At 38.3% G+C, this 24702-nt stretch overlaps 1 protein-coding gene across 2 annotated transcripts in view; it reads right to left on the reverse strand.

Annotated features, from left to right (window-relative positions):
• Window positions 1-24702, reverse strand: part of SAMHD1 (SAM and HD domain containing deoxynucleoside triphosphate triphosphohydrolase 1) — a 55729-nt gene that overhangs the window by 15443 nt on the left and 15584 nt on the right. For both annotated transcript variants that reach the window (XM_081560192.1, XM_081560191.1), the window contains exons 4-11: window positions 19203-19363; window positions 14799-14914; window positions 12723-12793; window positions 7450-7608; window positions 6281-6381; window positions 5993-6101; window positions 5085-5176; window positions 3851-3966 (exon numbers count right to left, since the gene is read on the reverse strand). In XM_081560192.1, coding sequence (XP_081416318.1) covers window positions 3851-3966; window positions 5085-5176; window positions 5993-6101; window positions 6281-6381; window positions 7450-7608; window positions 12723-12793; window positions 14799-14914; window positions 19203-19363 — 925 coding nt within the window. The remainder of the gene's footprint in view (window positions 1-3850; window positions 3967-5084; window positions 5177-5992; window positions 6102-6280; window positions 6382-7449; window positions 7609-12722; window positions 12794-14798; window positions 14915-19202; window positions 19364-24702) is intronic.

Consider the following 24702-nt stretch of genomic DNA (forward strand, 5'->3'; position numbering starts at 1 on the left):
TGGACTGATGTTTTCATTGGCCAAGTGGGCAGAAGAGGGATTAATGGGTCACAGGATACATATATGTTTAAAAGAAAATGCTCAACATTTTCCAAGTGGCTGTGCCATCTGCATTCCCACTGGCCATGTATGAGAGTCCTATTTGTTCCACATACATGTTTTCAGAAAATAGTCATGTACAAAAGTAAAGGGAAACTGCTTGTCTATTAAACTTAATGATTAAAATATCACTAAAAGAGTGTAAACAACATTTAACTTGGGAGTCAGAAGACTTGGTTTGAGCTCAGGTTTGCCATTTATTAGGATAAGTTGCTTTCCTTCATTTGGCCTCAGTTTCCTCATCTGAGGAGTTTTAAGCAGATGATCTCTAAGGTTCTTCTGAATTTAACATTCTAATGCCCCAATTTAATTAAGGGATTTGGGGGTAAGGTCTTGCAAGGGAAGGGGAGGAAGGGGTAAGGTCCACCTATTGCTTAGGAATATTGCGGAATAAAGACAAAGGTAAGAAAATGACTACCTAAGACAGTGGTCATAGCATTTGCAATGCTTAAGATAGCTGCATCCAGATAAGCCGAAACATCCATCAGAAACAGGAATTTAGGAAGCAGAGAGAATAGATAAAGAAACTGTGGCATATTCATACAATGGACTACTACTCAGCAATAAAAGGGAATGAATTACTGATACATGCAATCTGGATAAATCTCAATGCTAAGTGAAAGAAGCCTTATGCAGAAGAATATATACTGTATGATTCCACTGATACAAAACTCTAGGACAGGTAATAGTGGTTGCTTCTAGAGATGAGGTAGGAACAGGTATTGACTGGGATGGAGCATGAAGGAACTTTCTAAGGAGAAGATAATGTTCTGTGTACTGCATTTGTTCAGCAAATGTTAACCTTACAATTTTTATAAACATACAAATTGCATGTAATTTTGCATAAAAAGAAAAAAATCTATAACAGTTAGACTGAACTTTAGTTAATCTGCATGCTGCAGGAATTAGGGTATACTGATGTCTGAAATTTACTTTTAAATGTATCAAGCTTTAGATCGATTAATAAATGGGTAGAGGGATGGTAAGTAATAAATATGTGATAAAGCAAGTCCAGTAAATGCTAGAATTTAGGTATACAGGTTTTAAGTGTAAAATTCTTTTAACATTGCTGTATATTTTCAACACTTGTCCCTAAAACATGAAAAAAAATTCTAAAAAATTTGAAAATAAGAAGTGAAGATTTTCAAAATGAAGATGAGTTGGTTTTGGAATTGCAACAAAAGAAAGGAAGGCTCATGTGATCCTATTCCTTCAAGCTCGTGTTGTTATTAAGGACAATAAGGATCCTATGACTGCTCAGAATAATATGCAAGAAAAGTAAGATGATTCCTGGCTCAAATTACGAAAGGGAAAGGCAGTATGCTTGTTCTCCTATATTCTGACAGCTAAAGCACAAAAATGTGACCTAATTTCTTTTCTGGGACTTTTGACATTGTGACAACATCCAAGTAAGTGATCAGTGAACTCATCTCACTGAACAGGGTAAAAGCCAGTTTCAGTGTTCTAGTCACCATGTTCATGGTGAGCAAGAGCTACATATAGTCACGTGCAGTTATGACCTCATTAAGACGTACGCTATTTGACAGTTTGTCACTTAACCCAGGAGAAGGCAATGGCACCCCACTCCAGTACTCTTGCCTGGAAAATCCCATGAACGGAGGAGCCTGGTAGGCTACAGTCCATGGGGTCGCACAGAGTCGGACATGACTGAAGCGACTTAGCAGCAGCAGCAGCAGCAGTTAACCCAAAAGTGTATAAAATCCAAAATTCATTTTTGTTTTTAACTGAAAAGATAATTTAAATGTAACATACTGTTATAGGATAAATGGTTAGGATTGGTCTCTGAAGAAGACTGAAGATGATTTTTTAAAATACAGCATCATTTGCTTCAGTATGAGCAAAAGTTTAAAAATAACTATCTGCAGGTTGCTTAAATTCTCTTATAATCTCTTTTTCCATTTCCAGCCACACAGGACAGAAAACTAGTGTACCTACTATGGTATTATTAAAACAAAACACAGAAACAATTCAGATACATTATCCCCTATAAGTAACTTTGTCATCAATCCAACCCAGATGAATTAACAAGAAAAAAGTAAACTCACTTGTCACATTATAAACTGCAAATATTGATGGACACAGTGTTCTCAGTGTACAGACATTTGATACACAGAATCACCATTTCACTTCTAACCTGTAGTTTAGGTATGATTGGAAAGTGCCTAAAAAGTTACAAGTGTAATGGGGACTCTCTGTATTAATTGCCTGAAGGTGCAAGTGTTAGTTGCTCAGTGGTGTCTGACTCTTTTCCATCCCATGGACTGTAGCCCACTAGGCTCCTGTGTCCACGGAATTCTCTAGGCAAGAATACTGGAGTGGGTAGCCATTCCCTTCTTGAGGGTATCTTCCCAACCTAGGGATTGAACACGGGTATCCTGCATTGCAGGCAGATTCTTAGCCATCTGAGCCATCAAGGAAGCCCATATATTAACTGCCTACACCTGTATAAAAAAAATTTAGCAGTGATGGAACAGGAAGTTGATCTTAGCTGTGTGTGAGGCCACTCAGCTTCTCCCATTCTCTTGTTTCGGAAACTCCGGCCTTCTCACTGATTCTGTCACTTTGTTTTTAGTTAAGCAGAGTCAGTTTCAGGATTTGCAACTAAGAACTCTTAACTGGTATATACTTTTTGGTTTACATCTTTTGCTTTACTGATCTTAAACTTTCCCACATTAAAGAATCAGTTGTGACACCTCACCTCTCTTCCTTCCCACCCTAAGCTGCAGAGTTTGTTTCTGCTGAAGTGCACAGAAATGTCTTTGGCATCCTGTTTTGCAACAAAAATTACGTTAAATGGGCAAGTCAGCTTTTTGGTATTGGTCTGGTATTATGAAAGTGTAATTATGTATTATAAAAGTGTAAGTCGCTCAGTCGTGTCCCACTCTTTGCAACCCCATGGACTATACAGACCATGGAATTCTGCAGGCCAGAATACAGGAGTGGGTAGTTGGTCCCTTCTCCAGGGGATCTTCCCAACCCAGGGATCAAACCCAGATCTCCCACATTGCAGGAGGCTTCTTTACCAGCTGAGCCACCAGGGAAGCCCAATTGTATTAGAAGTTAAAAAGAATTAATATTGAGCACTTAGGCTACCATGGTAGCTCAGCTGGTAAAGAATCCACCTGCAATGCAGGAGACCCCAGTTAGATTCCTGGGTCAGGAAGATCCCCTGGAGAAGGGATAGGCTACCCACTCCAGTATTCTTGGGCTTCCCTAATGGCTCACTCAGTAAAGAATATGCCTGCAACACTGGAGACCTGGGTTTAATCCCTGGGTTGGGAAGATCCTCTGGAGGAAGGCATGGCAACCCACTCCAGTATTCTTGCCTGGAGAATCGCCATGGACAGAGGAGCCTGGCAGGCTACAGGCCATGGGGCCACAAAGAGTCCGACAAGACTGAGCGACTAAGCACAGCACAGCACTTGTGTGCCAAGTACTATTCCAAGTGCTATATGCTTCACTGCAGCATCACAACTAAACTGCATGCTAGGTATCATTACTCCCACTTTATAGGTGAGGAAACAAGGTTCAGAGAGGTTGAATAACTTTATTTAGTTTATAAATAACTAACCTTGTTAGTGCAAAGCAGAGATGAAACTCAAATCCAGTAGTATACAATCACTTCAGAAGCTAAATACATTGGTATGTCTGGAAAATAACCTATCTGCAATCCAGGGAAAATTTACACGGTTTCTGAGATGGACCACCTATGTTACCTTCTACTTCTTACCTGTCAGCTTAGTGAAGGCTTCCATGTCATCAATTGCTGTAGAAATGTGATACTTTCTTCCTGCAGAACCTGTTATCTCTATGTAAGGGTCTGCTTTGAGGAAGGCATCTGTAATCCTAAAGATCATTTTATAAACATTTATGTTTATGAAGAAATTTGAATATTTGCTTTATGCTTTGCTTAAAATTTAGGAAATCTCTCTACTTTTAAGAAACAAAATCTTGAGACACAATGTTCTAAATGTAACTGCTTCTCAGACTTATAGAGAATAAACTAGTGGTGGTCAGTAGGTAGAAGGAAGGGGGCAGATGAGGGAGTAAGAGGTATAAAATACTAAGTATAAAATAAGCTACAAAGATATACAGTACAATGGGGAATGTAGTCAATATTTTATAATAGCTATAATGGAATATAATCTTTAAAAATTGTGAATCACTATATTGTATACCTGTAACTTACAATTAAAAAAAAAAAAAGACAACTGCATCTCAACCATGCTAAGTAAGTCCATGATGATTTGTAAACTACCATATTTACTGTGCTCCAGGCATTACGACAAAGCTTTAGATACACCATCTTATTTAATCTTTCTATCAATAACACAGGTGTAATCAGCTCAATTGTACAGACATAGAAATTAAGTAATTTTCATTTAATCAAGTTAGGAAGAAGCAGTACCAGACCAAGAATACTGGAGTGGGTTGCCATTTCCTTCTCTAGAGGATCCTCCTGACCCAGGAATTGAATCTGGATATCCTGCATTGCAGGCAGATTCTTCACCAACTTAGCTACGAGGGAAGCCCAAAATTCCTGTAGGTTTTACTGTTTTCTACTAATGTTGATAATTGACAGGGGAGGGAGAGACATTAATCTTCAAAATTCATTTTTGTCATTAATTTCAGAGTGTCAATTATCCACATCTCATTTCTCACCTCCATGATTAATATCTGGTACCTAAGTGACTACCTGTGTGGAGATCTAAGCCATCTCAGGGTGGCCTCTTCCTGCCTAGCCTAAACCCCCTCTTCTGCTTGAGTCTGTCCTCTTTAACACTCTCCTCCTCACCTCTAAATTCACTTTATGCTAGTTTTTGTTTTGTTTAAGGGAACCATTTTAGATTTGTTCACTTAAACTTTACTTGAGTTTATTTAGAAATCTCAACTTGACCCAAGTATGATACTCTAGTAAAACATCATGGAAAATTTTATATGGAATTAACAATCAAATTTCTTACATTGTATCAATGATGTTGCCAACTTTGTGTTGATAAGCTCTGCGGTGCAAACAGTTGCGCGTGTGGAACATGTCATACAAGTTTCCAACCTCCTGAAGAAAGAGGTGAAACAAACATTAAGGTAGGATCAGATTAGGTTCCCTTGTTAATAGACAAGCATATAAGTCAAGAAAAAGGGATGGTGGCATAAAAGAAGACTGGACACAGGTAAAATGCATCAAAACCCCTGAGACTCCCAAGAAAGAGCAAGGAAGACTCATAATACTACCAATCTGCAACTTTTATTGTTAGTAAACCAAAATCTACTGAGCATCTTAACTCTGTGATGCATTCTGTTTTAGGCATTTTAAATATATTTTTTAAATTTCCCAATAATTCTAGAAATTAGGTATTATTATTGTTCTAGTCTTCATTCTCAAAAGAAAGACTTTGTATAGTATAGTACTGTTATATTCTTTAGTTATATGACTAACCTAGCAGGGAAATAATGATTATAGGAGTATAACTACTATGAAACACATAATATAGTGATTAAGGACAAGACTCAAGCCAAACTTCCTGGATTGAAACTCCAGTTCTGCCATTAACTGTATGCCTTCTTTGTGCTTCAATTTGCTTATCTGTTAAATGGGAAAATAACAGTATCTATCTTAACAGGATTGTGAAGATTGAGTTAATCTTCTAAAGCACTGAAAACAGTACCGAGAACAAGACTCAGTAAATGTCTACTGTAGACGGTAGACCATACAGAAGAAGTGAAAAGAGCTTTAAAATATTTACAAATGCTAAGCATGAAGTAAAGAGATTGACAATTTACCAGGTAGTGATTTTTCCAAATTACTGAAAGGGTATTTCTAGACTTCAAGCTAAGAATCACACCTTCCTTGTTGTCCTCTGACATAGCTTACCTTTTCTCTAGTACAAATATGCTTCATATTATCTACTTCACAGACACGGGCAAACTTAATAAAGCGCTTGTAATCAAAGCTATTTTGGATTCCAAGATGATGGCAGTCCCTGGAGAGATTCCCAAGCAGAGAGATGAAATTTTTCAGCAAAGGAAACCGTACCTTAAATATCAATACTAAATTTATATAAGGGTTTTATTTTGCTTGCTTATTTACTTAAATAAAAATTGTATCTATTTAAAGTATACAAGATTTTTAATCAATTTTTCTGAAGTGTTCAGTGCATACCTGGCAAAATAATCCCATTTGTCCACATCAATGCCATTTCTTTTATTGGCCACTATCTCATAAAGGAAGCTTTTTTCTTTAGGACGCCCTTTATAGAGCCACTGGAAGAGAAGAAAACCCACTGAAAGTTATAGAACAGGAAATACATCTATTTATAAGCAAAGCAAAGCATGTGTTTAACTGAAAATTATAAACAGATATTTGAATGAGAAGGTTAGGTAAGTGAGAAGGTTCTACTCTTTTTTCCTTCACTTAATTCCCAAATTAGTAGAAAAGGGAAAGAAATGCTAGAAATGCTAAAGTATGATATCCTGTTAATCCTAAACCTAGTGCCTTTGGAAGGATCCTAACTCTATTACACTTAGATAACCAACAAGCTTTCTTGTTTTCTTGGTTCAAAAGATTTTTAAAAATATTAAGATCTATTTATAAACTAGTAAGAATGTTCCTTATATTCGAATGCTTAAATTCAGGCGTGAAAATTCTTGGAGCTCTGCTTTTTTTTTCTGGCTGCGCTGAGTGATCCTGGGGATCCTAGTTCCCCAACCAGGGATGGAACCTGGGCCCTCGGCAGTGAAAGCGCCAGAGTCCCAACCACTGGACCACCAGGGAATTCCTAGGAACTCTGTTTTTTGGAAATAGGATATTTGCTATAAAATCCTCCTATTTATCTTACACCTTACAAGTAGATTTGTGTATTTTAAGGAAAAAAGACTAAAAAACACAAAGGGAAATTCTTTTTTCCAATTAAAAGAAAAAAGGTCAAAAAGGAAACAAATCATACTTCCCTCTGAACTAATTCAACTTTTTTCTAGGTCTTCACATATCTAAATAATCCAAACATTAATTTTAATGGATCAACAAGACACATACGTTCAGAACTAAGTTACTTTAGGCTTCTATATAAAATTATGCATACATATTCATTAAAAATATTAATATGTGTATTTTAATTTGGGGGATAACTTCTAAAGAACTCAGTTAAGAGCTGGAAGAACTATATAAGCCTTTTATTTTTTGTGCTAAACAGTAGAAATGTATCACATATTTTATCATTTAGTCTCCTAAAATAGCAAAATGTCACCCCTTCAAATATAGATCTGAAGGAACCAAGAAAAGACTAGATGAAAAGAACCAGTCGGTTCAAATCAGGTTGTATACAAACTTACCTTTGAAGAATCTTTGATGGGTGATTCAGGTGGTCCTGTAATTTGTTCCTTGATAAACAAAATATCTTCTTCAAGGATGAGACCATACTGTTTCATGACATCTTGGAGCCCGTTAGAATTGATGAGGTGCTCAAACATCATAACTGAGCCCTGCTCATGCTAGGAAAAGGCAGCAGTACAGTCTGTTACAGACTCTCATCCATCAGGGACCCCTGATTATTCAAGTTACTCTTGGCTCCCTGGTAATTCAGAGATCAAGTTCTAATGCATGTTAATGATTTAGTTTTCAGCTAGTCTTACAGATATTTTTAAAAATCTGTCAAATTTGTCTATATTTTACCAGTCTACAAAACTTTATAATCCAGGTGCATCATTATTTCATAAATATATTTAATGAGATAAAATCATTTATAATACATATGTATTACAGAGCACAGCTGAATATTACCAGATTATAAGGATAGAATACCTTTTTTGTTTGTTTGTTTTTGGTGAGCTTCATGGTTTGCAGAATCTTAGTTCCCTGACCAGAGATCAAACATAGGCCCTTGCAGCGCAAGTGCCAAGTCCTAACCACCGGACTGCCGGGAAATTCCCAGTAGAATACCATTTTAATGAATATTACTATAAAATTTAGTTCTATAGTATCATCAGCTTTGGAATTTGTGAAGCTACAAGTTCTATTAGCATTTCCATCTAGTGGTGGAAAAGGGTAATTCCAAACTTGGAAGCAAAAAAAAAAAGAAAAGGTGGTGTGGGGGGGAATGTTCCAGAGATCTGAAGTCAAGATCTGGGCTGGAATCTCAAACTATAGACTCATTTTACTCATAGTCTCTGGTCACTCATTTGTAATTGTTATAAAGATCAAATGGCCCCCAGGAGGGCCTTTGTTTTTCTAAGAACTGTGATAGGACAGATCTTTGCTAAGAACTGCTCTATCACAGTTCTTGGCAAAAACAAACTCAAGAAAGATGAAAACACAACCCTGAATGATCCTATATCTATTTTTTTATTTTTAATCGAATCAAGGTACATACTAATTATATAGAGGAAAAAGAGTTAAGTTCATAGTGGGAAAATTTGGCAGCCATTGCCTTAATCGAGTGATTTAAGTTAATATTACCAGGCTTGAGACTTCATGTGCCTCTGATGGGACACACTAAGAAGGTCACTCTGTGGCATTTTGCCAAAAATAGATAGTCTGACAGTATGAGAAAACCGAAAACCAAAACTCAAACTGAGGAACATTCCACAAAATAATTTGCTTGTATACTTCAAAAGATGACAAGGTCATGAAAGACAGGATTGAAGAACTGTTGTAGATCAAAAGAAACTAATGAAAAATGACAACTAAGTGTAACATATGGATGAATCAGGACCAAAAAAGGTTTTCTTCCCGCTTTTCTATGGAAAGCTGATGAAATTTGAAAGTCTGTAAGTTAGATAATAGTATTGTATCAATATTAATTTCCTGATTTTGATAAATGTACTGAGGTTATGTAAGAGAATGTTCTTATTTTTAGGAAATACCCACTGATGCATATAGGAATAAAGGAGCATTCCTACAACATACTTAAAAATGGATCAGAAAAAAATTTATACACACAGAAAACTTTAAGTTTCACAAAGATAGCACAGACAATAATGACTAAAATTATAAGCAACTAAGGAGTAAACACAACAAAAGATGTATAAAATCTTTATGGAGAAAATTACAACGTTTATAATAGAAGAACAAGAGGCCAAAGATACCTAATAAAAGAACAAGGTGTGGACAGCTGTCCTACCAACTATCAAGACTTGCTATAAAGTAGTGACAACTATGAAAGTATGGAATGGAATAGAATCCAGGAAGATTCATCATATACAGAAAGTTCAAAAACTGTTGGGGTTGGTATTATAGAATCAGTGGGGACAGTGTAGAGCATTTGATTGCAGATCAGTGGGAAAATAAATAATTATCCATATTAAAAAAGAAATCAGATTTCTACCATGCATATGCAGAGAAATAAGTTTCCACGAGGTAAGGACTTACATGTGAAAGACAAAATATTTAAAGAAAAAGACTTGGGAATGGCTAAGTAGATCCTATTTAAATTAACCCTGCTGGAAAACAACTATTAACTCTGGATAACTTCCTGACCAACCTAGACAGCATATTAAAAAGCAGAGACATTACTTTGTCAACAAAGGTCCGTCTACTCAAAGCTATAGTTTTTCCAGTAGTCATGTATGGATGTGAGAGTTGGACTATAAAGAAAGCTGAGCCCCAAAGAATAGATGCTTTTAAACTATGGTGTTGGAGAAGACTCTTGAGAGTCCCTTGGACAGCAAGGAGATCCAACTAGTCCATCCTAAAGGAAATCAGTCCTGAATATTCATTGGAAGTGTTAGGGGAAGCACACTGATTGAAATTGCCCACCCTGGCCAGGCACCAGAGTAACCATTTGCATGAGTTGTTTTACAACAGGAGGTCCTAGTAAGGTACACAGAACTAATAAGCCTCCACCAACTGGAAGAGTTCGGGAAAGGTCAAAATGAGACACCACATGTCCAGCCACCTCCCAGAATCCTCTCTGGCATTCATCTTGGCTGAACAAGGCGTGCACCACCAGGAAGGACTCTTGAATCAGAATGATTGGCTAAAGACAACCCGCAAACTAATCCCATCACCATAAAACCCTAGACTGCAAGCCATGTGACAGAGCTGTTCTCCTGGGTTCCCTTACCCTACTGCTCTCCACCCGGGTGCCCTTTCCCAATAAAATCTCTTGCTTTGTCAGCACATGTGTCTCCTCAGACAATTCATTTCCGAGCGTTAGACAAGAGCCCAGTTTCGGGCCCTGGAAGGCGTCCCCTTTCCTGCAACAGAAGGACTGATGCTGAAGCTGAAACTCCAATACTTTGGCCACCTGATGCAAAGAACTGACTCATTTGAAAAGACCCTGGTGCTGGAAAAGTTTGAAGGCCGGAGAAGGGGATGACAGAGGATGAGATGGTTGGACGGCATCACCAACTCAATGGACATGAGTTTGAGTAAACTCCGGGAGTTGGTGATGGATAGGGAGGCCTGGCGCAGTCCATGGGGTCGCAAAGAGTCGGACATGACTGAGCGACTAAACGGAATCGAAATGAATTTCCTGAAGGTATTGGATTACCACCAAAAGCAGGCAGATGTTAGAGGGAACTAAACACTTGGAAGAGAAACATTCCAGTTCTTTTATGTTGTGGGCTACATTCCAGTTCTTTTATGGCTTTTAGCCTGAGGGAGGCCCTAGGGCAGCAGAACTGGAGAGAAACTATTCTTTTTACTAGGTGGAAGAACCAGAATACTTCATCAAAATTTTAAATTTTCTTTCTCAAAAGCCACCTTTGTTAAAGAAATGAACTAAGACTTTCCTGGAAGTACAGTGGTTAAGACTGCCTTCCAGTGCAAGGTGTGTGGGCTCAATCCCTAATCAGAGAGCTAAAATCCCATAGGCCTTGTGGCCAAAAAACAAATAAAAAACCCCCAAAATCCATGAAATGGAAGCAATATTATAACAAATTCAGTAAAGACTTTAAAAGTGGTCCACATTAAAAAAAAAAAATCTTAAAGAAATGAATTGGTAATTGGTAAGTCAGAGACGGGAGAAAAATATCCATAATACATGTATCTGACTATATATATATTTATTCAAACTGACAACTAAAAGGTAAATATTCAGTTTTTTTAGATGGGTAAATGGAAAATCTCTTTACAAAAGATGATTTATCAGTGACAAAGTACAGGAAATGGAAGTTAATACGCCACAGAGAATGCCAAAAAAAGAGAGAAAATCCCACAAGAGACTATTTCACACTCAACAGAAAGAATAACCTAAAAACCTAAATGTTGGTAAGGCCATGGAAGAACAGGCACTCTCATATTGCTGGCAGAGTGTAAAATGGGTAAGGTCTGGTAATTTCTTATAACGTTGAATATGCATCTACTTGATGACCCAGCAATTCTACTACTAGGTAAGGAGAAATGAACCTAAGACAAATGAAAATATTTTCCACAAAAATCGTATATAGTAACATGTACAACATTCTTATTTGTAATAGCCCCAAACTGAAAACAACCCAAATTCTACAAAAGGAGAAAAGGTTAACAAATAGTGACTTATTCATACAATGGGCTATTACCTCAGCAATGAATAGGGACAAACAATATACTGCATGAATACAAACAGGACAAAACAGTACCTATTATAGGATTCTACTTATATCAAGTCTAAGAACAGACAAAATCAATCTGTTTATAAAAATTAGGTGATGATGATGGGGAGAGTCAGAGAAGGCAATGGCACCCCACTCCAGTACTCTTGCCTGGAAAATCCCATGGATGGAGGAGCCTGGTAGGCTATAGTCCATGGGGTCGCTACGAGTCGGACACGACTGAGCAACTTTACTTTCACTTTTCCCTTTCATGCACTGGAGAAGGAAATGGCAACCCACTCCAGTATTCTTGCCTGGAGAATCCTAGGGACGGCGGAGCCTGGTGAGCTGCCGTCCATGGGGTCACACAGAGTCGGACACGACTGAAGCGACTTAGCAGCAGATGGGGAGAGTAGGAACTGACTAGAAAGGGTCACACAGGAATTTTCCAGGAAGATGAAAATATTGCACATCTCAACTTGAGTCGTGGCTGCATGGATGAATACACTCGTCAAAACTCACTGAACTGTACAATGAAGATCTGGACAACATATTTAAGATGAATTATATCTTTCTAAAAATGAGAGAATAAATAATGGTTGACACTATTAGTATCTTCTGCTGCTCCAAATATAGTGCGGCCAAAAATGGAAGATGACCTAACTTTACTTCTCAAAAACTGATTCCAGAAAAATGGGTTAGCTACCTGCAAATCTGTAATTATACAAAGAACTTAGTTGGTATTCCTTACTTCATGGTCACACAAAATGAATCAAAGCCAGAGTCAGCCTTTGATTTTTTATTTATACTAGTATGACAGAGTAGAAAGAGCATTAAATTAGCTTCTAGGAAACCTGGTTTTCTAGTGCTGGCTCTCTATCATTTCACAGGCTTTGTGATTTTTGGTGCATCAGTACACCTGAGTTTCGAGTTCCTTTACACTTACAAAAATGGAGATAATGATTTCCTCCTTAGAGACTGCTGTGAGGATCAAATGAAAGCAACACCCTGAAAAACTGTAACAGGAAGTATACTATAACACAGTAGTCACTTCTTAGTCTTTATTTTACTAAATATTGAATATGGATACATACCGTCCATTTCATCTCTGGTCGAGCAAGTGGAATAAATCTTCCATCAAACATATGAGAAAATGGCCCATGACCTTAAAAACAAAAGCTGCCTTAGAACAGGAAAACTGTAAATTGGTGGAAAGGGAATTTTTTTAGTTGAACGTGAATATCAACAGAAATTAATAATTTATACATAATCACAAAAAGGAACAAATTCTTCCTTCCCATTTTCTAAAACAAGAGAACAGGAAGCAGAACAATACAAGAATGTAAATTCTCCACTGAGGGGTCTCTGAGTCACCAGAGTTTACATAAACTTAATAAAAGGACAGTTTTGTGTAACTAAAGGAATGTTAATGACAAAAACTTTTGGCTTCTTTAGATTATATAATGGTAGTGTTAGAAAAGCAGTTTCAGACAATCTACTAGGGTCAGGAAGAAAACATTAGAACTTCATTACTCTGAACCTTTAAAAACATCCCTTTTAATGTAAATTTTATAATGTATGTAATTTATTTTAGAATAAATGTACACATCAGGGCTTATCTTTGTTTTTATTGATGATATGGGCAATCAAAAGTGGAGATCACTACTTCATCCTATTCATAAGTGACCTTAACATTCCACAACATCTATAAATATGAAACTTTTCTGAGGCACAAATCTGGAATCATCAGAATTTCTGAAGGAGTTACACTTGGCCCTCTGCATTCACAGATTCAATCAACCTTGGACAGAAAATATTTGGGGGAAAAAAAAAAATTTCAGGAAGTTCCAAAAAGCAATACTTAAATTTGCCAAGCTTGCTGACAGTTATTTACATATTATTGGTATTACCAGTAATCTAGAATTAATTTAATTCTAGATTGATTCAATTCTCTATACACAGGAGAGGATGTGTATGGGTTATATACAAATTTTATATAAGGGACTTGAGCATTGGGCTTTTGGAGGGTTATTTTGTATCCAGAGGGGGTCCTGGAACAAATCCCCCCTACACTTCCTTGTTAGATGGGAGAGGGAGCTCACTTGGACCAGTCCCAGGCCTTTTTTGCATGTTTCAGTACATAAATAAAGGCTTGTTACTGCAGAGTTTAGACTCCTGGGGATTGGTAAAAGATTCCCAAAAGCTCTCTCTCAAAATATCAAGAATCTTAAATTAATGATTGAGGGCTGATACTGGTCCTACTGAAATCTCCAAGGGAAAGTGCTGAAAAGACTGCCCTATGCCTTTAATTATCTGACTACTGTAACGCAAAAACCTCCCTTTCTCTGCATTGAGGGCACATGCAGACTCTTAGGATCCTTCAGTGTGTGTGTGTGGGTGCTCAATGTCTGACTCTTTGTGACCCCATGGACTGTAGCCAGGCTCCCCATCCATGGAATTTTCCAGGCAAGAAAACTGGAGTGGGTTGCCATTTCCTACTCCAGGGGATCTTCCTGACTCAGGGATCGAACCCATGTTTCTTGTGTCTCCTGCATTAGCAGGCAGATTCTTTACCTCTGTGCTGCCTGGGAAATCCATAGATAACTCCAGTAAGTATGAATAAATTACAAGGATAAAGGGAAAAATTCCTGTGATAAAAGAGAACATTCTTTTTTGTCTTTGTCTCTGGAAAAAGATGATATTCTTTTACTTGGATTTAAGTGGCCCAAGACTGAGGTTGTGAGTATAGGTCACAAGGAGTTCTCTAAATCTGTTGTTAATCTGTTAGAGCAGATTATGTATTCTAGGTGTGAGAAGAGTAGATTTCACAAAGTAACTGAAGGGAAATAGCAATTTTATTCAGCAAAGATAAAGGAAAAATCAAATCTACATCATTCCAACACACAGCAGTAAGAAAAAAATCACTATTAGAACGTCCTTTCATATAACCTGCAATGAAGGGTACAACGTGGGACATTCATTGAAAGACTCTTAAAAAAAAAGAAAGCAATGGTTTGGGCTTATGAACCATTCTAGGAAGAAGCAATGGCAAATTTACATTAATGTTAACTAAAGAATTAGAACACAACTTTCATATTGCTCTTAGTTGTATTTCAAAGAGAGGTGACAGGTGATTTTACACTAGAACTCTGGCTCTTTGAACTGCTTACCAAGATCATGACAAAGACCAGCGATCTGAACACAGAGGATATCTCGTTCACTTATCTGCAGCTCTGGTTGTTTTTCACTCAGTTCACAAACTAGACGTCCTGCTAGATACCCCACACTGCAGAACAGGAAGGAATAAAACAAAAACGAAAAAGAAAAAGTTATTTTTCTGTTTGAAAGATGAGTGACTGTTAAGATGTGTATTTGTCCATTATAAATCCTTAAGGAGGTTGTGAATCCGACTATGGGTTATGGACCCTTTTCAGCAGTTTGAGTGTAAAAAGCCCTCTTTTTCACTTTTTGTTTCATAGTCTACCTGATTGAGCTTGTAGGCTGTATTACATTTCTGTAATAGCCTGTATTACATTTCTGGTCATTGTAGGCTGTTTTATATTTCTGATTTGTAGAGATTCACAAGACAGAGAGAGTTGATTTTAATTCCCCAAAGAACTGGTCTGCTGCCTGAATAATATTAAAAGACTGATTTCCCCAACTACCTTTGCTTTACTTTGATTATTATTAGCTTATGAATATTAGCCCTTACTTTTACATTATACTGTGTAAGTTCAGGTAATCCTATTGGGTTGTTTGTTTTGGAATTTTTTGTATATTTAATACTTTTTGAAAAATATACAAAAAATTCCAAAACAAACAACCCAATAGGGTTACCTGAACTTACACAGTATAATGTAAAAGTAAGGGCAGATTTATATATCCTGTCTTATAATACCAGGCAGGGGAAGCATTCCCCAGGGAGACATAATGTCTATACACAACATAGTTAGGAAAAAGAGATATAAACATATTATATTAAACCTACTTAAATACACCTATTTTTATAAACTGTCATCTCAATCCTATCAACTCTTACACCATTAACTTTAGCCTTCATTAGTACCATCAACAAACTATTCTCTTACAAGGGGTTCTAGAAACTTTCCTTTTTATCCTCTGGTCATTTTATCTATTTTTATATAAAGGCTCTGGGGTCTCCAGTGAGGGGGTTAACTAAGGGACTCAGGTCTGTTTTAAAAAATACCTTTAACTTGATTAATTGTTTTGGGCTTAACCGTTGCCCAAAACAATTATTGATCAGGTATCTCAGTGTAATTTTCTTCCAGCCTTCTAAATATATACATCAATTAAATATTTTAAACATATATTTATTTATGTATATATACTAAACTGAGGTAAAAAGAATGACTTGTTTGGGGCCCTTTAATAATGGGCACCAACAGAAGGTTCCCATGGCCCATCCAACCTTCCATAGTGTTGTATCAAAACCTTTCTTTTAATCCTATTAACATCCATTTTAAACATCTAATTTCTTAATAAAATAAAAAGATTTTTATCCTGTTGGGACAAACTCCTTTAAAATTTTCACCTTCTTGGGATGAAGTCTCTTCACTTTCCTCTCAGCTTTTTTCTCTATTAATCAATCTAATTAACCTAATGTTTTTATTAGCATCTGTCAGGGAACCCTAAATGGACACTACAAAATAAGGCTTCCCAAATTTGTTTATTTTTGTCAGTTCTAAACTGATGGCATAGCTGTTTTATATACTATCCATCTTCTAATTTTTTTTCATAGGTAACAATAAAACAGCTCTTTATAATGAAAGCTCTCTAAAAAATTTACCAATTCACCAAGCTTCTCCACTTTTAAGGATTCATTGTCTGGTCACTGACAAGTAGTATCTTAACAGTGACTCAAACCAATAAAATGCAAGAGGCGTCCCCACAAGAGAGTGCAAAGGATGCAGCCTTCATAAGATTTAGAAATTTATTTCCCAAAACAGTGTAAGAGAGTAAAGTCCTTTGGTGTATAAGAGGAGGTAATGAAGGTTAAGATGAAAAAGACCCTTTATAACAAATTTTCCTGAGAGTTGCCACAGCCAGACAAATAAACTTCCCAGTCTATCTGACTGCTTGCCAAATGTCTATCATGTGAGTAACTTTCAGGGAGCAGAGACCAAGATCTCAGAACACAGTGGGGGTGGGGGGATGCCTAAGAAGATCAGGTAGAACTTTTATATCTCTAAGATACAGGAAGAGAAATGCCAATGCTCCCAGAAAGATTTCTGTTTAAGTTAAGAATTTTGAAAAGATGTTTTATCAAGTTGGCTTTTTCTAGATGCACATGAAAAAAAATTAATTTTGGAATGTCGAAAGAACCCCATTTTGGCCAATTTTAGGATAAGAGTTAATTCCCAATTAAGCAAGTACTTGTAAGTATAAATTCTGTACATACATAATAAAAATTTCCCAGTGTCTGTCACTTGGGGTAGCCTATCAGCAGTTTTTAACTGAGCAAAATAAGGATATTCTGACACATGTTCCATCATGAGCGACTTAGGGAAATTATGCTAAGTGAAATAAGCCAATTACAGAATGACAAATATCCTATGAAATCACTTATATGGCTGCAGCCCGCCAGGCTCCTCTGTCCATGATATTCTCCAGGCAAAAGTACTGCAGTGGGTTGCCATTTCGTATTCCAGGGACTCTTCCTGACTCAGGGATCAAACCCAAGTCTCTTGTATCTCCTGTATTGGCAAGTGGATTCTTTACCAATGTGCCACCTGGGAAGCTGTAATGAGGTACACAGAATGATCAAATTCACCGGAACAGCAAGTAGAATAGTGGTTACTGAGGGACTGGGGAGAAGAGAAATGGGAACTTGCTATTCAATGGATACAGTTTCAATTTTGCAAGATGAAAATGTTTTGGAGATTGGTTGCACAATAATGTGGACATATTTAACATTATTGAACTGTAAACTTAAAAATGGTTAGGAAGGTAAATTTTATATTCTGTATATTTTATCCCATTTTTTAAAAAAGCAAACTTCTGGCATTGTAATGTTTACAACATAAATTAAAGATATGGTACCCAACAAGTGTTAAATACACTTTTAGCATTTCCACCTGAAAGTACTTCCTGAATAAATAAATATCTTTCTTGTTCCCTAAACTCTGAGCTCCACAAGAATAGAAACAGTTGCTACCTTATCAGTTTGGTATGGTCTAACAGTTTTTCTAGCAATACTTTGGCCACCTGATGTGAAAAACTGACTCACTGGAAAAGACCCTGATGATGGGAAAGATTGAAGTCAGGAGGAGAAGGGGACAACACAGAGTGAGATAGTTGGATGGCATTACCGACTCAGATGTGAGTTTGAGCAGGAGTTGGTGATGGACAGGGAAGCCTGGTGTGCTGCAGTCCATGGGGTTGCAAAGAGTCGGACACAACTGAGTGACTGAACTGAACAATTTTTTAATAGGTATTTATTGATGAATAAAAATTTGAGTAGATGCTTGTGTTCTGGCTAATTAAAAATGCTTCTAAACAAATAAACAAAACAAAAGTAATGCAGTAGTTCTCCCTTATCATTGGTTTCATTCTTCTCATTTCAGTTACCAGTAGTCACCCATAGTCTGAAAATATTAGATGGAAAGCTCCAGAAATACACAACACATAAGTTTTAAATCAGTCCATTCAGAGTAGCATGATGAAATCTCACACTTTTCTGCTCCACCATGACCAGGTCATGAGTGACTCTTTCTTTTGTCCAGTGTATCCCACACATTAGCCACTTAGCAGCCAGCACAATTATCAGACTGATTATCAACGTTTCTCAGTGCTTATGTTCAAGTAACCCTTATTTTGCCCCAGAGTGCAGGAGCAGTAAATCTAGCAATTCAGATGTGCCAAAGAGAAGCCTAGAAATGCTTCCTGTGAGTGAGTAGTTCAGTTCAGTTGCTCAGTCGTGTCCAACTCTTTGCGACCCCATGGACTGCAACATGCCAAGCTTACCTGTCCATCACCAACTCCCGGAGTTTACTCAAACTCATGTCCATTGTAAGTGAGCAAAAAGGTCAAAATTCTCAACTCAATAAAGATGGAAAAAAATTGTTATGCTGAGGTTGCTAAGATCTATCATGAGAATAGATCTGTGAAATTGTCAAGAAGGAAAAAGAAATTTGTGCTAGTTTCAATGATACACCTCAAACTGTGAAAGCTACAGCTATGGTGTGTGGTAAGTGCTTAGTTAAGATGAAAAAGGCATTAAATTTATACAATAAGATATTCGGAGAGAAACAGAGGGAGAAACTACATTCACATAACTTTTTTTAAAAAAATTAAATTCATCACATAACTTTCATCGCATTGTATTCTTCTTACCCTAAAGTGAAAGTGAAGTCGCTCAGTCATGTCTGACTCTTTGCAACCCCATGCACTGTAGCCTACCAGGCTCCTCCATCCACAGAATTTTCCAGGCAAGAGTACTGGAGTGGGTTGCCATGTCCTTCTCCAAGGGATCTTCCTGACCCGGGGGTGGAACCCAGGTCTCCTGCATTGCAGGCAGACGCTTTACCATCTGAGTCACCAGAGAGGCTTCTTACCCTAGACTGTGCTCAAATCGATTGTGTGACGCTCCTGGAAAAACATAGTAACCGCCTCCCAACTGCTTGATGTATCGCAGGCGCTGAAATTGAGGTGTGTCGATGATTCGGATGAGGAGAGGGTGAAATTCAATGTGGCCATGGATAGGATCATTAATCACCTAGAAAATTATGTTTAAATTAATGTGAGCAACAATACATTACACCATCTAAAATTTTTGTCCACTCATTCCAATCTACAGTGTGAAGTTAAAGCTATTTGCTTTCAAGTAACAATAATACTACGGGAAATGACAAGGTATGAAAATCTTACTTTTATTTAGGAATCACTACCAGACAGATTTGGGAGGAAAGTTATGACCAACCTAGAGAGCATATTAAAAAGCAGAGACATTACTTTGTCAACAAAGGTCCGTCTAGTCAAGACTATGGTTTTTCCAGTGGTCATGTATGCATGTGCAAGTTGGACTATAAAGAAAGCTGAGCGCCGAAGAATTGATGCTTTTGAACTGTGGTATTGGAGAAGACTCTTGAGAGTCCCTTGGACTGCAAGGAGATCCAACCAGTCCATCCTAAAGGAGATCAGTCCTGGGTGTTCATTGGAAGGACTGATGTTGAAGCTGAAACTCCAATACTTTGGCCACCTAATGCGAAGAGCTGACTCATTTGAAAAGACCCTGATGCTGAGAAAGATTGAGGGCAGGAGGAGAAAGGGACGACAGAGAATCAGATGGTTGGATGGTATCACTGACTCAATGGACATGAGTTTGGGTGGACTCCGGGAGTTGGTGACGGACAGGGAGGCCTGGCGTGCTGCGGTTCATGGGGTCACAAAGAGTCGGACACAACTGAGCAACTGAACTGAACTGAACCAGACAGACCAAGTGTACTGGACCTGGGTACATTTTACTTCTTAATGGCTTCTAATAACAGAAGGGTAAAGATTTCAACCTTTCTGTTACGTATATGATTTCATCAGCCTTTAGTGAGTCTAATGGCTTATATGATCTGAATGAGTGTGTTAAGTGAGTGTGTTTAACTTGAATACAGGACTAACTTACTACTTGGCTTTGTTACCCTGGCTTTCTTTTGATTTCTATTTGCATGAAACACTTTTTCATTCCTTCACTTTCAGTCTGTATTTCTTTAGGTGTGAAGTGAGTCTTCCGGCAGTCTCTATGTGGGTTGTGTTCTCATACTCATTCATCCACTTCATGTCTTTTGATTGGAGCATTTAGTCCATTTACATGTAAAACAATTATTGATAGGTATGTACTTATTGCCATTTTGTTAATTGTTTAGGGATTGTTTTTGTAGTTTTTGATCCTTTCTTCTTTTGTCCTCTTCCCTTGTGATTTGATGATTATCTTTAATGTTATGTTTGGATTCCTTTCTCTTTTTTTGTGTGTGTATATATTATAGATTTTTTAGTTTGTGCTTACTGGGAGGTTTATATATAGCAATATGTGTGTGTGTGTGTGTGTGTGTGTGTGTGTGTGTTGGTTGTTTGGTCACTCTGTCATGTCTGACTCTTTGCCACCCCATGGACTACAGCATGCCAGGCTTCCCTGTCCTTCACCGTCTTCTGGAACTTGCTCAAACTCATATGTACCCACACACACATGATTATTTTAAGTTGCTGATCTCTTCATTTCAAATGAGTCTTAACAAACTTCTATTTATTCCCCTTTTCCCATTAGTACTATTCTTTAAAAATATTTATTTATTTGATTGCCTTGGGTCTTAGTTGAGGCACACAAGATCTTTACTGCATCATGTGGAATCTTCCATTGCGGTGCAGACTCTCGAGCTGTGGTACAAGGGCTCATGTAGTTATGGCATGCAGGCCTAACTGCTCTGTGGCATGTGGGATCTTTAATTCCCTGACCAGGGATCAAACCCAAGTTTCTTGTACTATAAGGCAGATTCTTAACCACTGGACCACCAGGGAAGTCCCCCTTGAGTACTGTTTCTAGTATTATATTTTACACCTTTTTGTTTTGCATATCCCTTACCCCTACTTACTACAGTTATAGATGATTCTGCTTTTTGTCTTGTAACTGGTTTTGTATGTGGTTGTTTGAATACCTTCACTGTATATTTGCCTTTACCAATGGGCTTTTTCCTTTCATAAGTGCCTTTAGCATTTCTTGTAAAGCTGGTTTGGTGGTAATGAACTTTTTTTAGATTTTGTTTATCTGTAAAACTTGATCTATCAAATTTTACTGAGAACTTGCCAGGTAGGTTCTTGGTTTCAAGTTCTTCCCTTGATGCTTTTGAACTGTGGTGTTGGAGAAGACTCTTGAGAGTCCCTTGGACTGCAAGGAGATCCAACCAGTCCATCCTAAAGGAGATCAGTCCTGGGTGTTCATTGGAAAGACTGATGTTGAAGCTGGAACTCCAATACTCTGGCCACCTCATGCGAAGAGTTGATTCACTGGAAAAGACCCTGATGCTGGGAAGGATTGGGGGCAGGAGAAGAAGGGGACGACAGAGGGTGAGATGGCTGGATGGCATCACCGACTCGATGGACATGAGTTTGAGTAAACTCCGGGAGTTGGTGATAGACAGGGAGGCCTGGCGTGCTGGGATTCATGGGGTTGCCAAGAGTCGAACATGACTGAGCGACTGAACTGAAATAAACTGAACTTCATCACTTTAAATATACTCTACCACTCCTTTCTGGCCTGCAGATTTTCTGTTGAAAAGTCAGCTAATAGTCTATGACAGTTTCATTATATAAACTTGCTGCTAGCCTCTGACTGCTTTTAATATTCTCTCTTTATCTTTAATTTTTGCCATTTTAATTACAATGTCTTGATGTGTTCCTCTTTGGGTTGGGCCTATTTGGGGCTCTCTTTGTTTCCTGGACTTGGACATCTATTTCCTCTTCCAGGTTGGGGAAGTTTTCAGCTATTATGTCTTCAAATATGTTCTCTGCTCCTTTCTCTCTCTTTTCTCCTTCTGGGACCCCTAGAATGTGAATGCCTGACGTTGTCTCAGAGGTCTTTTAAACTGTCCTCATTTCTGTTTTTCTTTCTTTTTCTGTTTGGCTTCCACTCTTGTCTTCAAGCTTGCTGATCTCCTCCTCTGTATGACTTAGTCAACTGTTGATTCCTTCTAGTGTATTTTTTATGTCAGTTACAGTATTCTTTATCTCTGCTCGATTCTTCCCTATATTTTCTAATTGTTAAAAATTTCTAACATTTTGCTCTGTGAATCCATTCTTTTCCCAAGTTTTTGATCATCTTTACTATTATTACCTTGAACTCTTTATCAGGTAGATTATCTGTCTCTACTTCACTTAGTTCTTTTGTGGTTTTGTTTCTTAGTTTGGAACATAGTCCTCTGTTGTCTCATTTTGTCTAACTTGCAGATTTTATTTCTATGTATCTGATAGGTTGGTTATGTTTCCTGACTTTGAGAAGTTGCCTTTTGTGGGAGATGTCCTGTGTGTCCCAGAATCTCACATTCCTCTGGTCACCAGGGCTATATGCTTCAGGGGTGCCCCCAGTGTGGGTCCTTCTACTGTGCTGGCATGAGTATCATGGGTAGTGTGGTAGGTGTGGCCTGCTCCGCAATTCGGTTGGTTGCCAGGCCCTGCCTTGTGTGGAGATTCCCAGCCACTGGTTGGCAGGGCCAGATCACAAGGTAGCTGGCTGCAGAACCCCAAAGCGTCCTGTGGCTAGTACTGGCTCACTGGTGGGCAGAGCCAGGCTCTGAGATGAGAGGCTATGAGGCCAGGGTTCCTGGGTCTGGTGTTGGCCTGCTGGTGACTGGGGATGAATTCCATTGTGGCTGGCTGAGGAGTCCAAACTACCTCATAGCTTGTGTTGGCTTGCTGATGAGTGAGTCCAGGGCCTGGTGGGGGGCGGGTCCCAGGGCTGTTGTCAGCCTGCTGGTGGGCAGGGCCAGGCTCAAGGGGCGTTCCAGGCTAGTGCTAGCTCACTGGTGGGTGGAGCTGGTCCCGAGGTCTCTGGATGCAGGGCCCTTGGCGTCCTGAAGCTGACATCAGCCTGCTGATGGATGCGCCTGAATCCCAGGACTGCTGGCTGAGGCACCCAAGGTGTCCCAGAGCTGGAGCTAGCCTGCTGTAAGGCAGGGCCAGGAGGTAGGGGCCCAGGACTGCTGCTGGGCTGCTAATGTGTCGGCTGGGTCCTGACAGGGTAGGCTGTGGGGCTGCAGTGGTCTTGGGGCCTGTGTCTGCCCTCTGGTGGGTGGGGGGATGGGGTCCTGGAGATCCTAGGACTGGTGCCCACCCACCAGTGAGTAATGCTGGTCCTGGAGTTAGTGCCTGCTATGTCAAATACTGTACTTCATCTTCACTATTATATAATTTCTGGCTTCAGAGGCCAACTGAACTAAATTTAGCATGAAGAAAACTGACTCAAGAATAAGAGGTTATAATCTTGGGTTAGACAATGGTTTCTTAGATATGATACCAAAAGCATAAGAGACAAAAGCAAAAATAGATACAGTGGACTACATCAAAATTAAAAACTTTCATGCCCCAAAGAACACTATTAAGAAAGTAAAAAGATAGGGAATTCCTTGGCAATCCAGTGGTTAGGAGTCCAAACTTCTATTGCTGGGGGACCAGGTTCAACCCCTGGTTTGAGAACTAAGATCCTACAAGCTCCTCAATGTGGCCTAAATAAATAAAAATAAAAAGATAATCCAGAAGATGAGAGAAAATAGTTGCACAATGTATCAAATCAGTTCAGTTCAGTCACTCAGTCGTGTCCAACTCTTTGCGACCCCATGAACCACAGCATGCCAGGCCTCTCTGTCCATCACCAACTCCCGGATCAGGGAATTATATCCTGAATATATAAAGAACTCATAAGTTAAATTGATTGTGGTGATGACTGAACAACCTTGTGAAATTTCTAAGAAACAATGACTCATATTTAAAATGAATGAATAAAAGAATGTATATACGTGTATAACTGACTCACTTTGCTGTACAGCAGAGATTAGCACAACATTGTAAATCAACTACATCTCAATAAAAAATAAAAATGAAAGAATAAACAGTGAATTGTAAGGTATGTGAGTTATATCTCACTAAAGCTGTTTTTATTTAAAAAGAAATAAAGGTAGATGTCAAATTAGGGTAGAAATCAATTTTTTGTTCAACTGTACTGCTCATGAAGCTAAAGTCAAAAAGGTATTGATTTCATTACTAGACATTGACTCACTGACTCCAGCACTTAGTAGCTTTAAGACCTATTTTCAATGACTATAGTTTATACATGAGGTTAAACAATTTTGCTTTTCATGAAAAATACAAAAATAAATAAAAGGGAATAAATGAAACTACTGACTTGAAAATTACTTTGAAAAGATTTTTTGCAGCAAATTGTGAAAAAGTGACCTCAGATTATCTGAGATGATCTCAACTAATGAAGAAAACTCATCTTATCTCTGCCCTGCCTGAAGAGACCACTCAAGCTGCAACTATTGAAGAGGGACACAAGAGAATGGAGGACAAACTGTC

Source organism: Giraffa tippelskirchi, chromosome 13 (genome assembly GCF_054371585.1).
Source record: "Giraffa tippelskirchi isolate mGirTip1 chromosome 13, T2T-mGirTip1v1.2.pri, whole genome shotgun sequence".
In the NCBI taxonomy this organism is placed as follows: Eukaryota; Metazoa; Chordata; class Mammalia; order Artiodactyla; family Giraffidae; genus Giraffa; species Giraffa tippelskirchi.